Here is a 27,320-nt window from a genome sequence, read left to right on the forward strand (position 1 = left end):
GTGTCCATCTCTTTGTGACCCCATGGACCATAGCCCACCAGTCTCCGCTGTCCATGGAATTCTCCAGGCAAGAATACTGGATGGAGTGGGTAGCCATTTCCTTCTTCAGGGGATCTTTCCAACCTAGGGATCAAACCTGAGTCTCCTGCATTGAAGGTGGATTCTTTACCCTCTGAGCTGCCAGGGAAGCCCAAAACAATAAAGGATGCAATCTAATGTCAAAAAATCTCTCCCCCGACCCAGGCAGCAATTTGTCCCAGAATATTAATCTGAGCAAAGGTAAGATTCTCATTGTCCTAGAGGAAAAGACTCATATACAGACAGATGGTCTAATACCGTCAATAACTGATAAGGTATTTCCTTTAAGAATACTGATTCAGCTAGTAATGAAATCTATAAAAGCTCTCAATTTTAAAAGGCTTTTTCCTTTCAAGAGCTATACCCAAAGGAAAATGTGATGGTGAAGCTGTCATTACCAGAACTCAAGCGAGGTCCCTGGGTTATATGAACCATTTGGAAAATATCAAGCCATCCTCAGATATAACTCAGCCAAACACTCACAGTTTTCAACATCCCCCAAAGACAGACCTGGAACAAACAGCTTTGCTGCCTGTTTTGTTCTGCCATCTCTCGGGTGACAGGCAATCTAGGGGCAGGGCACAGAGTTAGTGTTCTAAACAGAACACTAGAAACAGAAAATCTGGTTCTTCCTTGGAACCAATAAACCACCAATAAAAAGAGAAATACAGCAAGAAATACAAAAACAACCCCCCAGAACAATCATTAGAGTTAAGATGGGCAAGAAGAGAGGGCAGAGAAAGAGATACTGAGGAAATAACAGCCACAGAGTTTTCCTCGTGACAATGCACCTGAGAAAATTTCAGAAATTATTTGTTTCAAACAGATACCATGTAAATTCAAGCTATTTGGCCCCAAAAGGACTTGAACCAACACCCTGAATCCATCTATTTTATTTTTTTTAGTTTTTTTATTTGGCTGCGCCTCACGGCATACAGGTTTTTAGTTCCCCAACCAAGGACAGAACCCACGCCCCATGCAGTGGAAGCATGAAGCCCTAACCACTGGACTGCCAGGGAATTCCCTCCACCTGCCTGTGTTAAAGCTGTAGTCCATGACACCATAAACAAAAACCATAAAAGTAAGACTGGTTTAGGCGACCCAGGACATATCAGAGATGATTTCCTGGTGGCTCAGTGGTAAAGAATCTGCCTTCAGTGGAGGAGACCCAGGTTGGATCCTTTGGTGGGGAAGATTCCCTGGAAAAGGGAGTGGTTACCCACTCCAGTACTCTTGCCTGAAGAATCCCATGGACAGAGGAGCCTGGTGGGCTATGGTTCATGGGGTCACAAAGAGTCAGACACAACTGAGTGACTAACACTTTCACTTTTACTTTTCAGGACCTATCAGAAAAACTAAACTCCAGGTTCATTTCTGAGTAGCATCTTCAAGATGGTTATAAAATTTAAGACATGATTTTAAATTTTTAATCAAAGGTCTAAACGTCATAAGCAATTCTTAATCTTACTAATCAGGTCAGAGATCCTAAACTGGAACAAAAATCATTCAAACTGAGAAGTAAACAGGCAAGTAAATTCTATTAATGTGCTTGAAAAAAAAAAAAAGCTCATTTGCTTGCCTTTAATATATCTAAAGTAAAATGCTTAGGTAGATTAAAATTTGTTGTCAGAATCAGCATTTTCTGTAAATATACTTACAAAGTCAATCTCACAGATTATGGAAGAGCTTTAGAACTCTTAACCGTGCAATATATTATACCATTAACAACAAAAAACCTTGTAGAATGGAAATTACATAACTGACGATCCACAGCAGCACATTTACAATGGAATTAGGGTTATATAAATAAAGATCTGCTCCTTGGGATCCAGCATGAAAAATATATTAACATAAGTGAAAAAGCCATAAGCAAAAACACAACTACAAACCTGGAAAATTCTAAGCACTCAAATGTGAGCATTTTCTCATTGTATCCACTCACATATGAAGTCCCAAAGCCAATTTCCAGCCCATTAAAAAACATGAGTATAGCATTAAGTTGATCTAACGACAGACTAGCCTTAAGCATCACTGAATTACCAATAATTGCTGTCTTTCTCATAATTTCCAAAGGTTTCTGGAGCCACTTTCAGTGAACCAGGCTTCTTATATCAGAGATTCAAAAACTCTTCACTGAATGGCTTTTATTCTGGGCAAAACCTTCTGCAGCAGGTACAGGCACCACTGCAGGGCACGTGAAGGTTGGCTGCTATGCCAGCCCACCCACCCAGCAGGCAGCAGGTTTGCCAAATCCCAGGCTTGGCGAAGTGTGTTTGCAAGTCTGGGCCTGTTGTTAGCCCACCCAGAGCCAAGGCAGGCATGCCTTCTTGCCACCAGCCCCGGACTCAGCTTTTTCGATTCAACTCGAGGATAAACCCAAGATGCCCCCAGTTCTGTTTACACCAGTCAATGCTAACCATTCTCTGTACAACCTGCAGTTTTGCAACCAACATCCCTCACTTATTGACAACTACCAAGAACTAGAGCCATCTGCACTGAGCCAAGTAAAGGCCACCATAGAACAGTGACTACATTAAATCATTGGAATGGGAAAAATAATTGTCATGTAGTTAACACAGTAAGCCCCCTACATGTGAACAAGTTTTGTTCCAAGAACGTGTTCTTGAGTCCAATGTGACAAAGTAAGCCTAGGTACCTGACTAATACAATCAGCTATATAGTGCTGCTTTTATCCTTGCTTCCAGACATCTTTGGCTTGAAATAAAGATACTGTACTCTATACAGAACTGTACAGCAAGTACACAAAAGCACGACCACTTGTAGAGGAAGCATGCGTGTGACAATGTACGCTAGACATGAGAACTAACTCACGTGAATGGACAAGTGAACAAACATTCGCATCTTTTAAAGTTTGCAGCTTAAAGGTTCATGTGTAGGGGACTTACTGTTCCAAGTAGTTAACACAGGTTTTGAAAAAAAGAACTGTCTCTCACAATATTGAGTCTCTAAACCAATCTGAACAGCTCTGCTGAGCAGAAAGTCAACCTCCCACCTTCAAATCAGCACATCACCACTAAACGCCTCCTGGGCCCAGAGTTAAGCCCACCTCCTTCCCCCTTCTGTTACTGGCACTGTTATTCTCAGTCAATACCTCACATCTCATCAGTTACCAAGTGGCATTAAGTCAGCCCCCAGAACAGCTGTCCAACACATCCTGCGCTTTCTGTGCTCCGGCTCAAGTCTTTTACTCCTCTTCACTGGGCCACTGACAAAGCTCCTAATCGATACCCCAGGTCCAGTGTGTAGATCATGCTAAACTAAACTAGTAGGGTTTTCTATTCATTCAACACCCTGCTCAAAACCTTATAATGGCTCCCTCATTCCTACAGAGTAAGCCCAAACTCATCAGTACGATGTTCAAGTCCACCTTCGATCCAGTCCCCATGCAAGTTCCCCATACTTTCACACTCAGCCCCAGTGACAGTCTAAGGTTTGCACACACAAATGCCTTCAGGGTCCAGGCACCTGACAATCATGAATCTCAGCACAGAGAGTGGTGCTGGCAACTATGATTAAAGGCCAATCTCATGTCTTCTTCTAAAGACTATTTTCCTGGAGGAAAAAACAAAAACAAAAAAAACCCCCTACATTTTAAAAACTGAAGGGACTGCCCTGGCAGTCCAGTGGTTAAGGCTGCACCTTCCAATGCAGGGGGTGTAGGTTTGGTCCCTAGTCAGGGAGCTAAAGACCACATGCCTCATGACCAAAAAACCAAAACATAAACCAGAAGCAATATCGTAACAGAGACTTTTAAAAAATCGTCCACATCAAAAAAAGAAAAAAGAAACCCATCATCCTGGGCAAACAGGTCTGGAGATCACTCTGGTCCAGGGGCTTCCAAACCCCAAGTCCTGTTGGTCACCACACCAACAAGAGCCACTGCACCCCAAGCCCAGTCCTGATCATTCTGTATCCTCTGCCTAGAGTACCTGAAGCTGTTTCTTTCAAATTTCTGGAACTTTGGGACGGCTCCAAAGACACCTCCCACAGCGCCTTCCCACACATGCTCAGCATCATGTACACACCCCCTCCTTCAGGCTGGGATGAGCACGGTCTGCCTTAATCCAAAACCAAAGTTTTGTGTTCTCTGATTCATCCAAATGAAGTAAAAAAAAAAAAAAAAAAAGGTTCACTCTTTTCCGACGGTATAGCTCTTCATGATTCCAGATTAAAGTGGGGTGATTTATCTTTGTCCCCACCTTTGGCCAGCCCTGAGCTCTGACTTCTGAAACCCCAGCTCTACACAACTGCCAAAAGCACGATTCAGCTTCTTAGCTGCTGTAACAAATAAATAGCAAACGTGCCCAGGAAAAAGGGAGCCTTGGGTGCTGGGTCTCCTCTCAATTTCCACCTTCCCCAGATCTCCCCCCAGCTGTTCTTCATGATCTTGTTAATCCTTCCACTTATCTTCAGTGAAGCTTGCCTGAATTAACTAATTGTGATTTTCAAAAAGGGAAAAAGTATACCTAACTTTTGCAAGGAAAAAAAATTGGTAGGCCCTTCCAGAATTTTTTGGATGTTATTTTCTCGTCAGCCTCCTCAACACTGAGGACAAGCTCTCACCTGAGTGGAGGGCTCCAGTACATGAGGCTTCCTGCCCACTTAGAACACCTCAGGGGCTAAGTCTGACCTTCCTAGATTTGATTCCTAATAGCATCATGCTGCAGTACTCTTGCCTGGAAAATCCCATGGACAGAGGAGCCTGGTAGGCTGCAGTCCATAGGGTCGCACAGAGTCGGACACGACTGAAGCGACTTAGCAGCAGCAGCAGCAGCATGCTGCTTAACACCTTTGAAAAAAATCTATTTAGGAGGCAGGTTTAAAAAAAGATACTCCATGAATAAGATAAAGGAATTCTTGAGGCTCTGGACTCAACCTGCAAAAAAAAAAATCCATTTTGTAAAAATTAACCCTTTCTTCTTTGAGGAGTAGAGAATATTTAACCCAAACAAAGAATTTACTCAAAGCTGAGACCTTATCATAAATTAAAAGAAAAAAAAAAAAAGGAAAGTAAAGATAATTAGTAGTAGGATATATCTCTGTATTTTAAGGTAATTAATAACAGGGCTGACTGTAAACTTTTTAAAATGAAAAAAAAAAAAAAAATTACCCAAGAAATGCAGAACACTGCAACATTTATAACTGCAAAGTTTTCAAATCATTTGCACAGCATTTTCAGTGATAGTTCAAGTCCATCTACAGTGAAGCCAAGTGTCTTTCAATCTCCAAGATTCACCTTTTCAACTAGAAATAACAATGCTTACTTACCCCTACCCTAGTGAGTAAAGCAACTTCTCACTCCAGCTTCATGTCATTATTTTTCATTTCCTTCTCCTACTTTTACTTTCTACCTGCATTTCTCCATATTTTGTCAAAGAAGTCAACCTGAAAAGCTGCTAAGCCCTGACCCTTGCTCTTGTATTTTGGGGAATCCAGGTTGGCACATTAACTCCAGCCATAATGGTAACATACTACACACATTTTGGGGAAAAAAAAAAAAGAAAACCAAAACTCTGATTTGTGAAGACTAAAAGAATTTTACTGCCTCAAGTTTATTGTATTTTCTAATCATAATGCAAATTACGTTGGACTGAGAGATTTCTGGCATGCTGCTAACAGGAAAATTCTGCCTTATAATTTGGCCTCTGGTGGTTGTGGCATTTAAAATGCAACAAACATCCCAGAAGCCCTCTGCAGATGTATCGTGAACACAATGCATAAGCCCCCTGTTCCACGAAAAGAAACAAAGAACACACACGGCTGAGAGTCAGATAATGCGGGATGAAAAACAACAACGAGAACGACAAAAAAAAAACAAAAACAAAAAAACAAACCCACAACTCAACTTTGCCCCAAATGTTCTGTTAGCTATTAGGTGATAGCCAATTTTTATGCTCAGCATTAATAGCCCTGAAAAACTAAAAGCCAAGAGGGCCACTGGTCGAGCCAGCTTAATGAAGAACATATTTCAAGGTCTCTTCTCCCCTGCCGCGGGAGAACAAGTCTTCACCTGAATGGATGTGACAGCCGTGTCCGCCTCTGTGCCTTTAAAATGAACCAAACAGGGTTTCATACATATTTATCACCCTGACATGTGATTCTGCTGCCTGAACAAACAAGATCACCGCACTGCCATCTTAGTGACTTGGAGAACTTGGAGTAAAAGAAGGCAGCCTCAGATTCTGGCGTACAGGCTTGAGAAGGGCATTAGGCATCTACGCTCACTTCTAGTGCCTGCGGACAAGCCTGCCCTCCACAGACACAGCCTTGAAGGGACTAAAGAAGAAAAGCTGTCTCCGTTCAGATGCGAATGGAAGAAGAAACTACTACTCCAGGTTGAGGGGAGGGGAGAGAGGAGGTACATGAATGTAAGCCTTTGTCTAGGTCAGCGGGCAGATTCAGGGACTTCTCGCAAGCCTGTTTCATTCCTGTGCGAACACAGATGAAGAGTAATGCTATGACAGATCAGCCTTCTGAACGTCTCAGCTCCGTATCACTTGGCAATGGCGGCTTCAGCAGTGGTTTTTGCCCACAACTTCCTTCCTTCCCTTCATATATCATCTTTCCACAGATGCTAGGAAACTGCAACTGCTATCATTCCCGGAGGTGTTCTCACCTCAGGGACCAAGTCAATAATAGTAACAATAAGTCGTGCCACTTAACAAGAGATCCAGAAAACTTGTGTTCTTAAGTGCTTTCCGCCATCAATAAGAAAAATGTGTCTCCTCAGTAAGAGAATGAGTACAATCATTTCTATTATATTAATAGCTACAGTGGCATTGTTTTCTGAGGACTAGATCCAATTTCAAATGTGACTCTACAGTACAAGACTACAAACTTATTTGTTATTTTAAGGTCTAAAATTTGAAAATTGGATTAGAGTGAAAACATTCAGAGAGATATATAATATTCGGTACTCCTATCTCAGTCCTGTTCCAGGCTTTTAAATAAAGAAAAAAAAAAAATTCATTAACTTTCGGCAGCAGTATTGGTGGAGAAAAGTGTAGGCAACAATTGAACACAGCTTCCCAAGAGCAGGAAGTGAACCTGATGCCTTGGGCTTACATAAAAGCAGGTGAGAAAATCCACAGGGGCTAAAATCACTATCCATCTCAGCAACAATAGGTCTTCCAGTTGGTATTGGTGACTGGTGCTTAACTGTTAGCCAGAGGAATTAGGGGGCTTTGTTTTGTTTTTTTTTTAAAGAGCAGCCAGTGGAATGAATCGTATCACAGCTGACATGACAGTTAAGCCAATCATAAGAGCATTTTGTTGATGCTAGCTCTAAATGAACAATCTGGGTAGTCCAGAATCTTCCTGACTTTGCAAGGGGCTCCAGTGCATTGCAGTCTATGCGGTCCATGATAAACAGATGCAATTATGATAGTGAAACCGAGTAAGACCCTGCAGGACCACCCCAGGGATAGACTTCCATCTTACCCCCGTCCCTGCCTCTTGTTTGTAGAAAAGCTTTAAATTTGCTCTTTGGTTACAGAGCAGATTTAATTAGAGAAGTGAGAAAATAGTCAAGCAAGACAAATAGCTAAGTCATACAACAAAGACAAAGACCTTTATTTTATTTCCTCCTCAGGGCTGTAAATAATATCCTGAGCCATGTCCTTGAGTTGTTGTGCAGATATTAAAACCCCCACTAGGTGGAAGAAGTTAGCTGCATGCTGACCACCAGTACACATAAATCCCAGACTGGTCGGAACCAGAAGACTGATGGCTGAGATTCCTGAAACATCACTATTTGCTCACCATCAACCCACCAGAGAATTGGGCATGAGCTGATCATGCACCCTGTGTCTCTCTCCCCTCAATGTCTTTCAAAACCCTTCCCGAAAAGCCATCGAGGAGCTCATGTCTTTTGAGCGCAAGCTGCCCATTCTCCTTGTTTGGTGCCCTGCAGTAAACACTGTACTTTCTTTCACCACAGCCCCGTCAGTGGGCCAGCTTTGCTGCACATCAGGCAAGCAGACCCCAGTCTAGTTTGGTAACAACTGCAAGACTGGGAGCTCTCAAGTTCAGTGATACAGCTGGAGGTTTCAAAACATAAGGACAAAATAGGTATTTTTAAAATTTTCTTCTTAGGAAGTAAGATATTTTTTAATTACAAAAGTAATGCGTGTTGCTTCTACAAACTGAGAAGGAAAGGAGCACAAGAAAATTAACATCCCTAAGCTCAGCACCCAATTATAGCCAACATTCCAGAGAATAGTCTTTTAGACTTTTTTTTCCCTAGCATAGATATTAAGAATCAAATTCTGATGAAGAATTTGATCACGAAACATTCCTTATACATTTTAATTACAAATTATGATTAAGCAACAAACATCTCTTCAAGGCATTCCAGAGCTGAATTAGTCCTAGCGTAGGCTTGGCATTAGACTAGAAGGGTCCTTTTTAGGACAGTTCTTACCAGTCAAGTCATCGATCCCATGGTCCAGGCTCAGAAGGAAGCAGATTTTTCAGACAAGAGTCTTTGCAAAACCAAGGTATCTATCTAGCAGATGTATACAAAAATAAAGGAGAAAAACTGCATGCTGTTTTGTGCATATTTCTTTGTTTGCTTTAGACAGGTTTAACATATTTGGAGGTGTTGAACCTATCTTCCAAACATGATCTTTTAACAGGGCAAAGAGATTTCTATTCATCTACTTAAATACATTTGATTCAGTTTTTAAAGGTATTTGATACCATCTGTATCACAGCAGATGGAAAAGGAGGTATCTCCTTTATAGTAATAATCTCATTTTGTTCTCAAGACCAAAGAATCCCTTTGAAATGCACATAAAAGCCACACTCACTATCAAAGACAACAGCCACAGCACAAGCAAGAAAACCAAGATTGCTCCATAAATAGCCTCTAAGCAGCCTCTGGTGAGAAATGTTAAACACTTCCCTGGTGAACAGGTCAATTTACTCCTCTGTCCATCAGTGTCGCCGGCAGCACGGTTTCTCTTAGTAGGCTAACATAACAAGTTCTTATCCAGAAGCAAGCATCCTGGAGAGTCATACTAAAGTAATTACACAGTTGGAAAAGTCTATTGGTACCAATTACTCTAAAAATCTTCCAGATGGAGATTAGTTCTACCACACTGGTGGCAGAAAATGTGAGACTGCAACAAAGGACTGGCTGAAATCCTTCAGGAAAGCCTGGGGGATGGGTACAGTAGGCCTACAGCCCCTCTTGCCAGCGGTTATACAAGAGCCTTCCAGCTGCCCAAAGGTACAGGGACCTACCACAAAACGGCATGCAGTTGATCCCTGGGGTCTAAAGTGAGGGATCACTATTCATGTAGGCACAGCTCTGGAACTTGCCAGAGACCTCAACACACACTACCTGCCGTCCGTGTCTTTTCAAAAGTCTTAGAAAGAACCAGGAGCATGGAATAAGGGGTTATTTCTTATGGATTCAGTTTCAGTTTGAAAAAGTTCTTGGGGATGGGTGATGGAAATGGTTGTACAACAATGTGAGTGTACTTAATGCCACTGAATTATATACTCAAAAATGGCTGCAATGGCAAGTTTTACATCTGTTATATATACTTTTTGTGAAAGTTGTCAGTCGTGTCCCACTCTTTGCGACCCCATGGACTATACAGTCCATGGAATTCTCCCGGCTAAAATACTGGAGTGGGGAGCCATTTCCTTCTCCAGGGGATCTTCCTAACCCAGGGATCAAACCCAGGTCTCCCACATTACAGGTGGATTCTTTACCAGCTGAGCTATGAAGGAAGCCCAAGGGTACCGGAGTGGATAGCCTATCCCTTCTCTAGCGGATCTTCCCGACCCAGAACTCAAACCAGAGGCTCCTGTATTTTATTACTATATGCTATGCTATGCTATGCTAAGTCACTTCAGTCGTGTCCGACTCTGTGTGACCCCAGAGACGGCAGCACACCAGGCTCCCCCGTCCCTGGGATTCTCCAGGCAAGAATACTGGAGTGGGTTGCCATTTCCTTCTCCAATGCATGAAAGTGAAAAGAGAAAGTGAAGTTGCTCAGTCATGTCCGACTCCTAGCGACCCCATGGACTGCAGCCCACCAGGCTCCTCCATCCATGGCATTTTCCAGGCAAGTGTACTGGAGTGGGGTGCCATTGCCTTCTCCGTTATTACTATATACACATATGGAATTCCCTGATATAGGGCTTCCCTGATGACTCTGGGTAAAGAATCTGCCTGCAATGCAGGAGACACAGGAGACATGGGTTCAATCCCTGGGTTGGGGAGATCCCCTGGAGGAGGAAATGGCAACCTGCTCCAGCATTCTTGCTTGAAAACTCCCATGGACAGAGGAGCCTGGTGGGCTACAGTTCAAAGGGTCACAAAGAGTCAGACATGACTGAGAGACTAAGCACGCGCGCGCGCGCGCACACACACACACACACACACACATTCTCTCTCTCTCTCTCTCTATATATATATGTATATGTATATATAATATATGAAAATAAAACCTAGGAACCAAGCAGGGATTTATGTCTCCCCGCTTGGTTCCCTGCATGGTCAACAGAGACATGTTGACCATCCATTTGCCCAGGTTCTGCAAGTGGGATTACTAATGAGCTGCAGATCCACCTAGAACTCCCCAAACAACAGACTTACATCCTCATACTGAACACTTTGCTTTGACTGAGGGTGAAAATAAGACCCAGCGATGTGAAGACCAGGGCTCCACATTACAAACTACTTTGGGTAACATTTTTTCACACTGTCCAGTTTGTATTAATGTATTACCCAGTCTCTTTAGAAAGATCCATGCCCCTCAAAAAATTTAAGTTTTTAATATATTAAAATTTTTCTCCTGACCAAGTAAAACTATTTATTTTAATATAAGAATTCTGAAAAAATAATCTGAAAAAAAAAAAAAAAAAACCCAAACTACATTTCTCCAAGTTATAGCTTTATTTATTAAATTTTAAGTTCAAACCTTCTTATGCCAAATATATTACTATAATTAACCTCTTTCTGTTGCACATGGCTCTTAGGCATTCACTCTATCCAGTAGCTTGCTTTAAGGGACACCAGTGTCCTTGGAAAGTAGGTGGGTCATGATAAGAAGCTAATGAGAGGCTAAATTACACATGACAGAACAACTCATAATGAAAATGAGTCTTTCTAGAGAAAAAGAAAGCATGATCTGGCTAGGATATTGACTGCTTTATAATGTACTTTAATCAAAGGTTCCAAATACCAATGACTATGCAAGTTGAAAACAAAAAAATGTTTCTCGAAGTGTTAAAAATTAGGGCATCTGATTACACACAAAACACAGAAAAGGAAGCCATAATCATATCCTTACAGTTCTGAAAGCAACATGCAGAATAATTAGTCTAATGCTGCCAAGGTACGATAAGAGTCAAAAGTCAAACTAATCTTCTACCTCATTTTTCCTCTAAATCAGAATGCACAGGAATAAAGAAAACATTTCAACACAGAAATTCCACCATAAATCTCCACTAGATAATACTGACCGAGGATCTCTATCCTTCACATTCCAACAGCTACCATATAAATCAATTTTTGTACAAGATCATAGTGGTATCTTTATTCAATAATTAGGTAGGAAAATAAGAATAAAAAGATGGGGTAAAAGGTACCTGGACCATTGCATGGTCTTAACACTAAAGTTTCTGGTCTCTTCTTCCAACATTTGATATGTCAGAAGGTAAGAGAAGAATTTAGGCTCCAAATATCCTTTTGCTATAATCTCATTAGAATACATATTTCGATCAAATTAATGAGTGAAATTGTTAGTAATGCCAGTGAATAGAAAATACAAGGAAAGACTTCTACCTTTTACAGCCATCTGAAAAAAATACCAATAATAGTTCTCTTTGGATAATTTTATACCTATTCACTATTTTGGACATGTTGTGTTAAATAGTGAAAACTCAATGTCCCACTTGTTCTCAAGCTCATACTAAATAACCTGCATGATATTTGCCCTAAACAAATCTTACTTTTGTAATTTACTAGTAAGCTTCAAGGAGAGGAAAACAAAACAAACAGGAGGGGAAGGTAGAAAAATCTAACTAGAAAAATAAAAATTTCTGTATGTTTTGTGTGTTGTCTTCTATACACTATTAGTGATTGATGTTAAGTTTCAACATTTGTTATTTGTTCAGTAACATATTACTCACCCATCTGAACACAACTGACTATCACAGATACATATATTTTTCTCCCCTCAAAGTGGCATTTCCCTTTGTATCTTCATATATTAGTACAAAAGACCTACTTCTGGTTGCCAAAAATGTCCATATATTCATTATAGATTCAACATAAAAGGAGAAAGAAATCTCACATTTGGCGTTAACTCTCATAATCCCAAAACACTGCATACATCATTGACTCCTGTGCTAAGGCCTCAGGCTCATCAGCAATTTCTTACAATGGTCAGAGTATAAAATATCTTACCTCACCTAAGCAGGTGAGCTGGGAACCAGTCTTGAGTATTACACTGCTGCCATCTTCACTTAGGTATTTTAATCTCTAAAGAATTTTAGCTACAACCTCATCAGCAAATGTTTCAAGCAAAGTGCTAGTTCAAAGTCATTTTTTTTTCCCCTAGAGAAGAAAACAGGCAGGGAAGATAAGAGGGCAGAAAAGGTAATTTACCTGCATCAATTTTCTGGAGAGCTCATTAGTGAGGAACTCTTCTTCCTTCTCATAATTTACAGCAAGGGTTTCTTTCTCCTTCTGCAAAGCTTGAATTTTCTTGAATAAAGTGTTACTTATGAATTCTTCTTCCTGCTCAGCCCGGGCTTGCTGTTAAAGTTTTCAAAAAAAGAAAAAAACAAAACAAAAATACGTTAAGCAAATAGGAATCTACTAATTGAAATATAGTTCTTATTTTCAGAGAGGGCGCCCATTTTAATTAGAGCTCTATTTTTAACTGAACCAATATACCCCAAGATGACAAAACAGAGGAATTGAGTAGCAACCATAAAAGTAAATCTGTTACCCCAAAGGGACTCCCTGTACTATCATCTTAAATGGATCGTGTCTCAGTCGCTCAGTTGTGTCTGACTCTTTGCAACCCCTTGGACTGTAGCCTGCTTGCTAGGCTCCTCTGTCCATGGGATTCTCCAGGCAAAAATACTGGAGTGGGTAGCCATTCCCTTTTCCAGGGGATCTTCCCAACCCACGGGTGGAACCTGGGTCTCCTGAATTGCAGGCAGATTGTTTACTGTCTAAGCCACCAGGCAAGCCCTATTAAGGAGATATTTCAAAGAAATTAACAAAGATGGTTTGCAGTTTTTAGAAGCTATCCCAAATCAATCATCAGAATACAGAAAGCTCCTTCTCCTATGGCAGACGGGTCCAATACTGTGGTAATGTGTATCAATTCATGACAACTCTCCACAAGTATTCTCATTTGAAGGGTTCAGAGTTAAAACACCTAGGTAACATCTTTTACTGAAGCAAAGAAGTACCCTTTACCAAAACTAAAATTGTGTCACCTCTTCAAGATGTTACTGAAAGGGTTTGCATATGCAATTTGAAAAGCGATACAGATAGATACAGATGAATTTACATGTTCATTAAATACTTATTGGAAGGAAATATAGCAAACAGCTAAAAAGTAGCTGTTGCAAAGAGTCCAGGGGATGAAAACAAGGATGGATGAGAGGAGCATCATTTTTCACTTATTTATTATCCTACTGGGAATATTTTGGAGGTGAGGGCAAGGACAGGCATTACTAAAAGTTAAAAACAGAAGAAAAGGGAGTCAGGCATCATTCAATGGAGATGAAAATATTCTCCCATAGATTCCCCCCTCCACTTGTGTTTTAACAGAATAAACACAAAAACCTAGTCATCCTTGCAGGAAACTAATTTTTATAGAAAACCGGGGCTTGTTCCAAATGGACTCAACTCTCTTCAAAGTATCTTTTAAGCTGCAACATTTTGATGCATGAGTCCCCAGTAATGCAGTCCTATTTCATCTGCCAAGTCCAGGAAGGAAAGAACTGCAGCAATTCCAAGCCTCCAACACCTGTCACTTATACAAGACAGCCAGAGGGCAAGAGAAGAAAGGGGACCTACCTGAAACAATTGCCACCTTTTATTATAAAAGGTCCGACAGCCACTCCCAACTCGCCTGGATGGGCTGGCTGGGATTGTCACCCCCACCTGGAGAGCCCTGGTTTCTGGGGAGTTCATCCTCCCTGCTCCCCATCATAGGCAGGAAGGACGCCAGTGCCTGGAACTGCCTGCCAAGCAAATCTATCGAAGAAAGTCACGTGTATGTAGTACTAAGACTGAAAAAAGAGCTACATAGAAAATGGAAGCTTGGGGAGGAAGTCTGACTCTCCAGTTCTTTAAGACACCATCTGGCATAGGCCGGGAGAGGTAAGCAACAAAGAACACGTCACTCAGCTAATAAGGTTTTATGACCAGCCAAGCGCACCCGGGGAGCAGGCCGGAGGTTCTCAGGGTTCCCTTACATGCTCTGGAACTCATCAGTGCTTCTCAAGGTCATGCTCTTTACCCAATGGTCAAGGGAGCACAGCCCAGGACCGGCGCAGTTCTTCTCCCCTTTAAATTGACCCCCAACTTGGCTTCAAAACTCTCAGACTTCAAGATCTCATACTAGTGCACTGGGCAGGAATCCAAAGCATTTCTTTCGGGCATATATGACACACACATCCAAGCCCGCAATCTGTTCAAGTTACCTGTTTTTCTGGTTTTGACTGACAAAGTTCTATATGATTTGAATCTTGATTATTCTAAAAGGAACAGGACGAAAAGGTAGAGAGGGGAACTGTAATGCCTTTAGCAGGTGATTCTGCACTTAAATTTCAAAAGGATGTTTACCATAAACTCACTTCATTATCAGATCCGACTCAACTTCTTGTGTGTTACCTGGCATTCTCTGTTTAGATGACTGGTGAATTTACCCACAGTCCAGGAACAGAGAACCAGGCTCCACGGCCCAGCAGACTACCACTCCCTTTGCACAGGGACCTAGAAGTGAGAAGCTGAAAATAAGAGGCCAGGCCCTAAAAGTTTAAAAATAAAAAGGATTGGGGGCAAGCTAGCTCTCTTCTGTAAGTGCTTTCCAAAGTAAGTGATGGTTGTGAGACTCAGGCTTCAGCCAACAAAACTTGTCACCATTTTAGAATAGCCACTTATTTCTAGGCAATAGAAATAGGAAAAGCCCTCCAAGGACCCACCAACAACATGAGGAACTGTTCTATAGAGGCTGGTTAAAGTCTGTCTAATTTAGCAAGGGATTAACCAGGCCTGACACAGAGCTCCCTTCACTAAGTTTGTGCACTGGGGACTGTTACTCTGCTTCCCATAGCATCTAAACACACAGAGAAAAAACATCTATCTGGGAGATAAGACTCCAGGTCCCCAAACATAAAACTAGTTCACCCTTTCTCCAACTGGTCACAGAGCATTTTTAGGAATTAACTCACAAATGAGGGAAAAAGACAGGGTGTTATATCCAATATGGCTCCAGAGAAAATTGTTTAAAAACTCAGCTTAGTGTACTGACGAGCATGGGTAAACACGATCATCACAGTAGGTGCCAGGCATCACAGACAAGCAAGAAGCATCCATTTGGATTCCCCTGCAGCTCTCCCCCTACTCTTTAGGCATTAATCTCAATCTTCATCTCAAATCCTGGCTTTTTCTTCCCCTTAAGTCCAAAACAGGCTTCCCAGGTGGCGTTAGTGGTAAAGAAACTGCTTGCCAATGCAGGAGATGCAAGAGAGAGAAGTTCGATCTCTGGGTGGGGAAGATCCCCTGGAGTAGGGAATGGCAACCCCCTCCAATATTCTTGCCTGGAGAGCCCCATAGAAAGAAGAGCCTGGCAGGCTACAGTCCACAGGGTCGCAAAGAGCTGAACATGCCTGAAGTGACTTAGCACGTATGCACACACACACACTCCAAAACAGGCCTTTTCATTTAGGCTGTAAAAGCAATCACTTTTCTGATTTATCTCCCCCAAAGAAGCCAAGAGCTAGGTAGACCACAGCCTAGGAGCAAAACAGGCCAAGTGCTATTTGCAAGGAGCTTGGGGTTGGACAGGTGGCCAGAACAGAGATTAAAACAGGCTGACATGAAATCTCAGTTTTATCAATCTATTTCCCCTTTATCTGAAATGCTTGAAAATCTCAGCATACCTAAACACATTCAAATTCAAAAATCAAACTCTCTTCTCAAAACTTAAAAAAAAAAAAAACAAAATCAATCAAGGTTAGCTTATAACTCCCTAAACTCTCAAAAGAAAATATGAGCCAAACAATTACCAACTCTTTGTTTTGCATATGTTTGCAGAGTTGAAGACTGCAAAAATCTGGGGGAAATCAAAAAATCTGTGATTACAGATATAAAGAACAAACTAGTGGTTACCAGTGGGGAGAGTGACTACAGAAGGAGGGAAGGAAGAGGTACAAACAATCAGGCATAAAATAAGCTGCAAAGAAATATTGTACAACATGGAGAATTTAGCCAGTAGTTCATAATAACTATAAATAAACTTTTAAAAATCATTAATCACAATATTGTACACTTTGTAATTTACATAATATTGTGCAGCAACTATACTAATATTTTAAAAATGTAATTATATTTTCATGTTCAATAAGGTTCTAACTGCTATGTTCAGAAGTTGAGTGAATGCTAGCATTACCTTATTCATTTATTGGTGTCTGCTACTTTGCCCCCCACCCAGCAGGGTTCACTTGACTTCTGCTGATGTGAGGAGTACAAAGAGTACAAAGCAAGTCTCAGTCTCCATCACTCTTTACTCATTCTACAAAAGTCTGATTAAAAAAAAGAAAAGAAAATGAAAAAAAGAAAGGGACAGGTCGGGGAGATACAGTAGCAATTTACCAAGGTCTTTGGAAAAAGTGGCAACCCATTCCAGTAATCTTGCATGGAGAATCCCATGGACAGAGGAGCCCGGTGAGCTACAGTCCATGGGGTTGCAAAGAGTCAGACATGACTTAGCTAGTAAACAACAAACTGGGAAAAATAAACATCCATCAAAAAATTCTTAGAAAACAATTATTTTCTCCTGAGTCACCACATATTTATTTAGGCAACCATACTCAAATGAGCACAATTTTGTGCTGATAAGGAAATCATTCTGACCCACTGCTATTATGAGCAGGGCACAGATTTGATAGGCAATTCCCCTGTGATTATTTAGTGCTTCTATTCTCTATCAGTGATACTCTGCAGATTAAGGATTAGTACAGAAAGGAGAATTTGAAAACTGTCAACAAGAGCACTCACTGCTGGCAAGAAAATCCAAGTACCAAGACCAAAATTATGTAAGATGATGCAACTCATCATCTGTTAAGAGTAAGAAAAGGATGGTTTCCAAAGCCAAAAAAAAAAAAAAAAATACAGGCATTTATCTATCTGACAGCAGGCGCAGGTAAAGGATATAATGAAGAGAAAGCTTAAGTGCCTACCAAGATTTTGCAACTGTTTTACAAAATTACCTTTAATTTGAATGCTGTTTGCTTTAATTACAAAAAATCATAATACTAAGATACCTTGGGGGTTGGGAGGGAGGCTCAAGAAGGAAGGGGAATATACACACACATACACACTTATGGCTGATTCAGGTTGTACTGCAGAAAACAATACAACATTGTAAAGCAGTTATCCTCCGATTTAAAAAAACACCTTGGAGCTCTAATTTTTAAAAATTCAGGCAGGCTGGTATTTATTATTTTAATTATTTAAATTCCTTAAATTTAGGAACCTATTTACATACATTATTCTAATTATTTAAATTTATTATTCTGTTGCTTAGTAACTTACAACTCAAATTTTAACGATCTTAACACCTCAGTCTGATAAAGCATCTGAAACCAAATTGTCAGGATGGCAGACACCAATACCAAGCCAGGAAACTGAGTAACACTGTGTTCTCTCTCTGCTCTCGTTTATGAGGTACACCACTGTCTGTATCGATTGTTCTGGGAGATGCTTGGCATTCGGTGGAGCTCATGACTGAGGGCTGGCACCTCTTACAAGATTAACCTGGACATCGGTCATACCCATGGGTTTATCAGAACAAACTACTATCCTGCCGTGGTCCTGCACGGGCTAACGTTTTAAGAGCCAGTAGATCCCCTGGAGAAGGGGATGGCAACCCATTACAGTATTCTTGCCTGGAGAATTCATGGACAGAGGGCCTGGCAGGCTACAGTCCATGGGTCACAAAGAGTCAGATAAGACTGAACGACTAATACACACACACTGCAGTGGTGGGTGACAGGGAGGACATGCGACAAGCCCAAGGCCCACACCTGTGATTCTTCTATTAGAAGAACTAAGGAAGTGATGTCAATTACATGCTGAGAATTACAATCCTCTATTTAGGCCATGGAAGCACCAGGTTATCTCATACTTCCTCCACACACTTTGTACCAGCCCACAGTAAAAGCAATTAATAACTGATAGATGAAAGCATTTATATTATTTATTTCCTCCCAGTATTGTCAGCTGATCACTAAGTACACAAGGGCCAGAAAGGAGTCATTATTAGCCCTCACAAGTGTGCTAAGCTGCCCCAGACACTGTGCTCAGGCCATTGTTCCAGGACTGCAGGGCAAGGGCGGAAACAGCAACAAAGGGGTACTTTCAGGACAAGAACTCAGACAATCTTGATGTTAAAAAGGACCTTAATGGTTAATCAGTTTCATCAAGCTGCAAGGCCTCTCAAACCAGCTTAGTGAAAGACCAGCCCTCACCACCAGTCCGCAGGGGACAACACATCCCTCTGTGCATGCCCTACTGGACATGAGCAGAAACAGCTCTACAGACATGCTTCGCCCCATGAATTCAACAACACCCAAACCGGTCCGTGCCCAGTTCAGGAAGATAAGCGCCCTGGTCACTTGCTTGGATACAGAGCAATGAGAAATTGCTAGGGAAGTTACTAAATGTTTACAGTGGATTATGGGTTAAGAATTTATCTCCCCTTGGGCCAGTGACAAACAGAACAAGTCCATAGGCCAAACTTTGAACAGCATGGCTTGGGGTGGGAGAGGGGGACAGTGCATACATGCCATCAGACTCTGGAGTCAGGCTGCCTGGTTTATAAGGTGCCTATGCCCACCTCCAGCTGTGAAACCCCAGCTGAGTCACGGGACCTCTCTGGGCCATTACATTCTCCTCTAGAAAGTGAAAATAATGGCACCTCCCTCCAGGTTGGTTATGAAGATATATTCACACAATTCACATCAAGAGCTTATCATGCTCATACCTTGGCATGAGTAAGCACTCGAGAGACATTTAGCAGAAGAGCTTGAAGAGGGGGTATGTACAGGATGATTCATGAGAAAACAGTGAAGTCTTAGGGAATCTCACTTCATTTAGCTAAAAGGGGCGATGAACCTATTTGCAAAAGCACAAATAAAGACACAGACGTGGAGAACACACACGGACACCAAGGGGGAGTGAAGGAGTAGGATGAACTGGCGGATTGGGGTTGACATAGATACACACTATAAAACAGGTAACTAATAAGAACCTAATGTACAGCTCAGAGAACTCAACTCAGTGCCCTGTGAGGACCTAAATGGGAAGGCAATTCAAAAAAGACAGACTGTATGTATACATACAGCTGATTCACTTTGGTGTACAGCAGAAATTGGCAAAATATTGTAAAGCAACTATACTTCAATCAAATTTTTAAAAAGAAAAAAGGAGAAATGGACACAGTTGTGGCACAGAAAAATAATATACAGTGGAAGAATTAAGAAAAAAAAAAGGTTTGTATGTACTGTCATAAAAAGATGTCCAGGGACTTCCCTGGTGGCCCACCAGTTAAGACTCCATGCTCTTGATGCAGGGGGCCTGGATTTGATCCCTGGTCAGGGAACCAGATCCCACATACCACAACTAAAGATCCTGAGGGCTGTAACTAAGACCCAGTGCAGACCAATAAAGAAATAAAATTTTAAAAAAGCAAAAAATGGTTAAGTGAAACAGAGAAAGTAAAGGTGGAAGGGCCCTACGTTGAGCTCCGAAACAAAAACCACATGCCAAGGACACAAAACACTGGAAGTCAGTTAACAGAAACTGTTGACAATCCACACAGACACTAACTGCCCTAGTCTCATGATAAGCGATGGCTTCAGACCTTCAAATTCTCATCAACCGTAACATAATTTTACCTAAAACATGTACAAACAAGAAGACCAAAAATATGGAAGATATCAATAGATACAGAAAGGAAAATGAAAAGATTTCAAGCACAACTAATTATAAGACTAGGAAGAAAAACAGGAAAGAGTAAAAGAGAGTGAGAATATCTAAAAAGATGATGGCTTCTATACAATCTGAGAATATCCCATAACTAATCCAATGAACGGAGAGGGCAATGGCACCCCACTCCGGTACTCTTGCCTGGAAAATCCCATGGATGGAGGACCCTGGTAGGCTGCAGTCCGTGGGGTCACTAAGAGTCGGACACGACTGAGTGATTTCACTTTAACTTTTCACTTTCACGCATTGGAGAAGGAAATGGCAACCCACTCCAGTGTTCTTGCCTGGAGAATCCCAGGGACGGGGGAGCCTGGTGGGCTGCCGTCTATGGGGTCGCACAGAGTCGGACACGACTGACGCGACTTAGCAGCAGCAGTAGTCCAATGAAAGACGTGAGGGAACTCCTTGACTGTCCAATGGTTAGGACTCCGCACTTTCACTCCAGGGACCTGGGTTCAATCCCTCGTCTGGGAACTAAGATCCTGCAAGCCGAGGGGTGTGACCAAAAATAAAAAAATAAACACAGCTCCTCATCCTGTGTTTGTTTTGGCCGAATCTGGCCACCCTGTCTGGTTTCCAAGTGGCTCTCTCTTAAAGTTCAGGTTTGGGGGTACAGCACCATACTCACATCCCTGCCCCTTCTTTGGCAAAAGACTGCTGTTCAAGATAGTTTTCAAAAAGTTTCTTTGGTATTATTTTCTCATTTTTCCCTCTCAAAATTTTTTATTTCCTACTGTAACATTTCCCAGATCCTGTAGAATACAGGAACCCTGAGTTTCGAACCGTGTCCCCACTGTTGTGATGCAGGCAGCGCTCAGCCTCAATGCTACTTCTAGAAGCTTCTCTTCCCCCAATAATAAATGCCCTTGTCAGAACCGCCGACAAGTAAAAGCAAACTACAGTCATTAGATTCTTCAAATGCAATCCAACACTCATGACACAGCATCTCCTACACAGTAAGCTCTATGTGGACAGGGCAGCGAATACCACACATTGCCCCTGCCCTGGAGAGATATATAATCCTTCCAGCAATTAAAGAAAAGTAACATAGTTAATCCACACATTTAGCAGTTGGCTTTGGAATACTCTTAGCTCTATAAAATAGCCTGATGAACCAAGGGATTTAAAATGAGACTGAGTGGGTCAGATGGTAAAGAGTTTGCGTACAATACATGAGACCTGGGGTCAATCCCTGGGTTGGCAAGTTCCCCTGCAGAAGGGAATGGCTACCCGCTCCAGTATTCTCGCCTGGCGAATTTAACAGACAGATGAATTTAACCCATACATTTAGCAACTGGCCTCAGAATGATCTTGGCCATATAAAATAGCCTGCAAGAACCAAGGGATTTAAAATGAGATTGAGATGCACAGAAACTGTGGGAAATTCTGAAAGAGATGGGCAGACCAGACCACCTGACCTGCCTCTGGAGAAACCTATATGCAGGTCAGGAGGCAACAGTTAGAACTGGACACGAAACAACAGACTGGTTCCAAATAGGAAAAGAAGTACGGCAAGACTGTATATTGTCACCCTGCTTATTTAACTTATATGCAGAGTACATCATGAGAAACGCTGGGCTGGAAGAAGCACAAGCTGGAATCAAGATTGCCCGGAGAAATATCAATCACCTCAGATATGCAGATGACACCACCCTTATGGCAGAAAGTGAAGAGGAACTAAAAAGCCTCTTGATGAAAGTGAAAGTGGAGAGTGAAAAAGTTGGCTTAAAGCTCAACATTCAGAAAACGAAGATCATGGCAACCGGTCCCATCACTTCATGGCAAATAGATGGGCAGACAGTGGAAACAGTGACAGACTTTATTTTGGGGGGCTCCAAAATCACTGCAGATGGTGACTGCAGCCATGAAATTAAAAGACGCTTACTCCTTGGAAGGAAAGTTATGACCAACCTAGATAGCATATTCAAAAGCAGAGACATTACTTTGCCAACAAAGGTCCGTCTAATCAAGGTTATAGGTTTTTCCAGTGGTCATGTATGGATGTGAGAGTTGGACTGTGAAGAAAGCTGAGCGCCAAAGAATTGATGCTTTTGAACTGTGGTGTTGGAGAAGGCTCTTGAGAGTCCCTTGGACTGCAAGGAGATCCAACCAGTCCATCCTAAAGGAGATCAGTCCTGGGTGTTCAATGGGAGGACTGATGTTGAAGCTGAAACTCCAATACTTTGGCCACCTGATACGAAGAGCTGACTCATTGGAGAAGACCCTGATGCTGGGAAAGATTGAGGGCAGGAGGAGAAGGGGACGACAGAGGATGAGATGGTTGGGTGGCATCATTGACTCCATGGACATGGGTTTGGGTGACTCTGGGAACTGGTGATGGACAGGAAGGCCTGGCATGCTGCAGTTCATGGAGTCGCAAAGAGTCGGACATGACTGAGCGGCTGAACTGAACTGAACTGAGATGCACAGAAGAAAAAGCTAAGTATTTTATCCACTATGGTAACAGAAGAAATGGCCTGGTACATGAGCACCCATACACCTGTTGCATAATGAGGAGCATAATCATATATGATGATACAAATTTTATATTACATACATATATAAGTGTGTTTGTATATATATTTATAAATGAATGCTTAACTCTATGGACTCTCTTTCAATAATAAATGATAACAGCACTCAATGGTGAAGCATTGATTATATTTCTGGCACTGCAGCAGGCTCCTTCATACAGTCTCTCATTTCATCCACACCTTGGCTCCACCATTCAGCCTTACATCATACAAGGGGAGAGAGGAGCTGAGAATGGTCAAGCAACTTGCCCAATGATCCAAACTACTAAATATCAGGGTTACAATTCAATCCTCAATCCTGGACTAGCTCCCAAGCGCCTAGTCGTTCTATGGACCCCACTATCCAAGAACAATGTCTTTCACTGGTTCAAGAGATGTAGAACCAACCAAGCTCCAGAAGCTATAGCCACTAACTACTAAAACCAACATCATCTGCCCTGTCACAGTGCCTGAGCATCACAAAGCAGTTCACCTTTGGGAGGAGACAACCTGTAATTTCCTTGCCCGAACAAGGTAACAAAATGTTAGGTGAGTGACAGGTGATCTTTAAGAACTGCAGAAGAGCCATTTTTTGCTCTTGCTGCCATTGCTGCTACAAGAAGGAGACCACATGTATCCTGGTGGTACACATGTCATATGTGTACATGTATGTATCGCTTCTGGGTGTTGACAGGAAGCTCTTCTCCCCTCCTCCTTCAGACAGTGAATAAAGGGGTAGTTTTCAGGGCTACAGAAAGACATGTCAAGGAGACGAGGGGGACAGGTCTGCCTTAAGCTGGTCAACGAGGACATGGATTCAAGTCTACAAGGAAGAACTGCAGGATAAGAAAAGTCACATGCTGTGTAGAAAAGAGTTAATGCATCAGGCCAAACTTCTATCTTCTGGAAGACTGTTTGCAAAGGCAGCTGTGGGCTGGTGACTGAGAACTTGGATTTGGGGTGGGTTCCCATCAAGTTGATGCAAGTGGCTCTACTGTGTCAAAAATTTTCAAACAAAACGGTCTGTGGGACTTTCCTGGTGGTCCAGTGGTTAAGAGTCTGCCTGCTAATGCACGGGACACAGATGCCATCCCTGGTCCAGAAAGATTCCACATGCAGGGGAACAACTAAGCCCGTGCGTCACAACTCCTGAGACCACACGCTCTAGAGCCTGTGCCCCACAACAGGAGAAGCCATGACAATGAGAAACCTGTGTGCTGCAACTAGAGAGCAGCCTCTGCGTGCTGAAACCAGAGAAAGCCCATGCACAGCAACAAAGACTCAGTGTAACCATAGATCAATTTTAAAAAAACTGAAAAGAATTGGTTTGTGATGAACACCTGCTTTTCTGAAGGAGTCTAAAATGTTGGTGTATGTTAAGCAGAGGGTGCCTACAGGCCCAGTCCCCAGTAAAAAGCATCAGTGCTGCGTCTCTTGGTGAGCTTCCCTGGTAGACAGCATTTCACAGGTGCTGTCAGAGCTTGCTGCTGGGGCATTAGGCACATCCTGATTAGCTCTCCCAGGAGAAAACTCCCAGACGCTCATGCCTGGTTTCCCCTGGACCTCACTCCGTGTACTTTTCTCCTCTGCTGATTTTGCTTTAAGGCCTTTCACTGTAATAAATCTTAGCCACAAGTATGACTAGATTCTGAGCACTATGAGTTCTCCCATCAAACCAGAGGGTGGTGTTGGGGACTCTTGAGAACCCTACATCTAAAAAAATCCCCTGCTCTGTAGTGACCTAAATGGGAAGCAAATCCAAAAAAGAGGGCTTATATGTATACATGCAGCTGATTCATTTTGTTATATGGTAGAAACTAACAGTCAGTTCAGTTCAGCCGCTCAGTTGTGTCCAACTCTTTGAGACCCCATGAATCACAGCACGCCAGGCCTCCCTGTCTATCACCAACTCCCGGAATTCACTCAGACTCACGTCCATCGAGTCAGTGGTGCCATCCAGCCATCTCATCCTCTGTCGTCCCCTTCTCCTCTTGCCCCCAATCCCTCCCAGCATCAGAGTCTTTCCAATGAGTCAACTCTTCGCATGAGGTGGCCAAAGTACTGGAGTTTCAGCTTTAGCATCATTCCTTCCAAAGAAATCCCAGGGCTGATCTCCTTCAGAATGGACTGGTTGGATCTCCTTGCAGTCCAAGGGTCTTGAGTCCAAGTCTTGGGTCCAAGTCTCAAGAGTCTTCTCCAACACCACAGTTCAAAAGCATCAATTCTTCAGCACTCAGCTTTCTTCACAGTCCAACTCTCACATCTATACATGACCACAGGAAAAACCATAGCCTTGACTAGACGGACCTTTGTTGGCAAAGTAATGTCTCTGCTTTTCAATATGCTATCTAGGTTGGTCATAACTTTTCTTCCAAGGAATAAGCATCTTTTAATCTCATGGCTGCAGTCACCATCTGCAGTGATTTTGGAGCCCAGAAAAATAAAGTCTGACACTGTTTCCCCATCTATTTCCCAAGAAGTGATGGGACCAGATGCCGTGATTTTCGTTTTCTGAATGTTGAGCTTTAAGCCAACTATTTTAACTCTCCACTTTCACTTTCATCAAGAGGCTTTTTAGTTCCTCTTCACTTTCTGCCATAAGGGTGGTGTCATCTGCATATCTGAGGTGATTGATATTTCTCCCCTATATGCCAATAAAAATTAATTTAAAAAATTTTTAATATAAAAATGAAAAGAATGCCCTTTCATCTTTCTAAGGCCACAGGGAGCCATAGAACAGAGCACACCTCACACCTACTGTGCCCTAATGATCTCAGTGCAATGGTATAAGCTATAACCCAAAGACCTAAATTTAAGTGCAACCTAAGACGGACCTGAGACCACTTAGCCAGAAAAATCTCCCCCTACCTCCAGACTCTAGAGCTCATTAAGGCACCTCAAACAAACCAAACACATCTCTTGAGTGGACCTTGGTTTTTCTTTTCTTCCCTGCTATGTGCCCATGCAATCTATCAGAAAGCCCCATTTCTAACTGAAACAGATCCAGAATGTCCCTTTCTGTTCTCATTACCTAAGGGGCAGCCACCACAACCAGTTCTCATGTTTACAACAGCCACCTTGCTGGCCCTGCTGATTCTTCTACTCTTGTTCTCATACAATCTACACTCCAGCTGGCATCCATAGTGGTATCAGAGGCAGAAAACTGATCACTTCACTGCCCTACTTCAAGCTCTCCACAGACTTCTCACCATCCTCAGAAATAGCGATTTCCTCCCGTAATCCACCAGTCCTCCCACCTGTGATGGAGCCTCTGCCTGCCTCTTCTGCCCAAGCTCACAGTACATGGGCCACATGAGCAAACCTATCCACACCAGACCATGGTCACGATTCCTGTGGTGGGAGTTACGCTAGACCCTCTGACCCACGGCGGGTTGGCCACCTGTCATTTCCCATCTCCCAAAGAGGCTGGCTCTGTACCAAACTTAGAGGCAGCCCTAAGTCATCTGCTGCCCCATAACCTTGCTTTCTTTTCATCAGAGGATCCACTGGGATTTCTTTTTCTATTCCCTCTCGTGTTTGCCCCCCTGTCACTCCTCACTAGAGTATGGGCTTAGGAGGCAGGGCTGGGTCTGCTGGGGCCTAACGTGGGCTCAGAGCCTAGACCCGCACCTGGCAGAGGGCAACCGCTCGGACGCTGGATCAACAGGCGCACACACTTAGAGACAGGAAAAACCTCCTCTTCATCTTCGGGCCTTTTCTCCCTCCCCTCCTTGGTTGGCTACCTCATGGTCAAAGCATTAGGAAAGGTTCTCAGGACAGAACAAATGATGGAAGGTACTATCTCTGCTCTTGGAGGATCTCACAGTCCAGTTTTTCCAGACCCTTCCCAGCCTTTCACGACCCAACGTCAGCTCTCACAGATGCTGTCACTGCCAAATTGTAGCCTGTGTTTGGCAGCTCGGACTTCCATCCCGTTCCCCCATCATTGGTGCTGACCATGCTCACGCTGCACCTGACGGTAAAGTGATGGACTCTCTCCTTCCTCCTTGTGCCACCAGTTATCTCCCACGTAAGAGCTGAACTCGTGTCCACCCAGCTGGACTACACCTCCCAGCCTCTCTGCCAGCTAGGTGCTGCCATGAGACTCATTTCTGGCCAACGGGAGGCAAATGGAAGTAGCAGGCAATAACTCTGGAGGCACATCTTTAAAAAGGGAAGAGGTTTCATCCAGGCTCACGTCTGCTTCCCACAGGCTGGAAGCAGACCTGGCAGACAGGAGCCGGCTCCCACCCCAGAGGCCAGGTTTACCAACCCTCACGGTGCCCCACTGGCAAGTGAACAACCTCATGGAGCCCTGGGCTGTTAAGTGGGAGCAAAAGACACTCGGAGCCACCGAAGTTGGGGGGGGGGGTCTCCCTTTCAGCAGTTTAGCATCTACTGTAACTAACACAATTTCTGAAATGAAAACTCATCAGTATGAGAGGAGAGGC

General features: G+C 42.7%; 1 protein-coding gene across 2 annotated transcripts in view; it reads right to left on the reverse strand.

Moving 5' to 3' along the window:
• The window catches only part of CCDC6 (coiled-coil domain containing 6), a 113,771-nt gene that overhangs the window by 45,139 nt on the left and 41,312 nt on the right, over positions 1 to 27,320 (reverse strand). For both annotated transcript variants that reach the window (XM_044942107.2, XM_006074799.4), the window contains exon 2: positions 12,728 to 12,877. In XM_044942107.2, the coding sequence (XP_044798042.1) occupies positions 12,728 to 12,877 (150 nt within the window). The remainder of the gene's footprint in view (positions 1 to 12,727; positions 12,878 to 27,320) is intronic.

Source organism: Bubalus bubalis, chromosome 4 (genome assembly GCF_019923935.1).
Source record: "Bubalus bubalis isolate 160015118507 breed Murrah chromosome 4, NDDB_SH_1, whole genome shotgun sequence".
NCBI classification, from domain to species: Eukaryota; Metazoa; Chordata; class Mammalia; order Artiodactyla; family Bovidae; genus Bubalus; species Bubalus bubalis.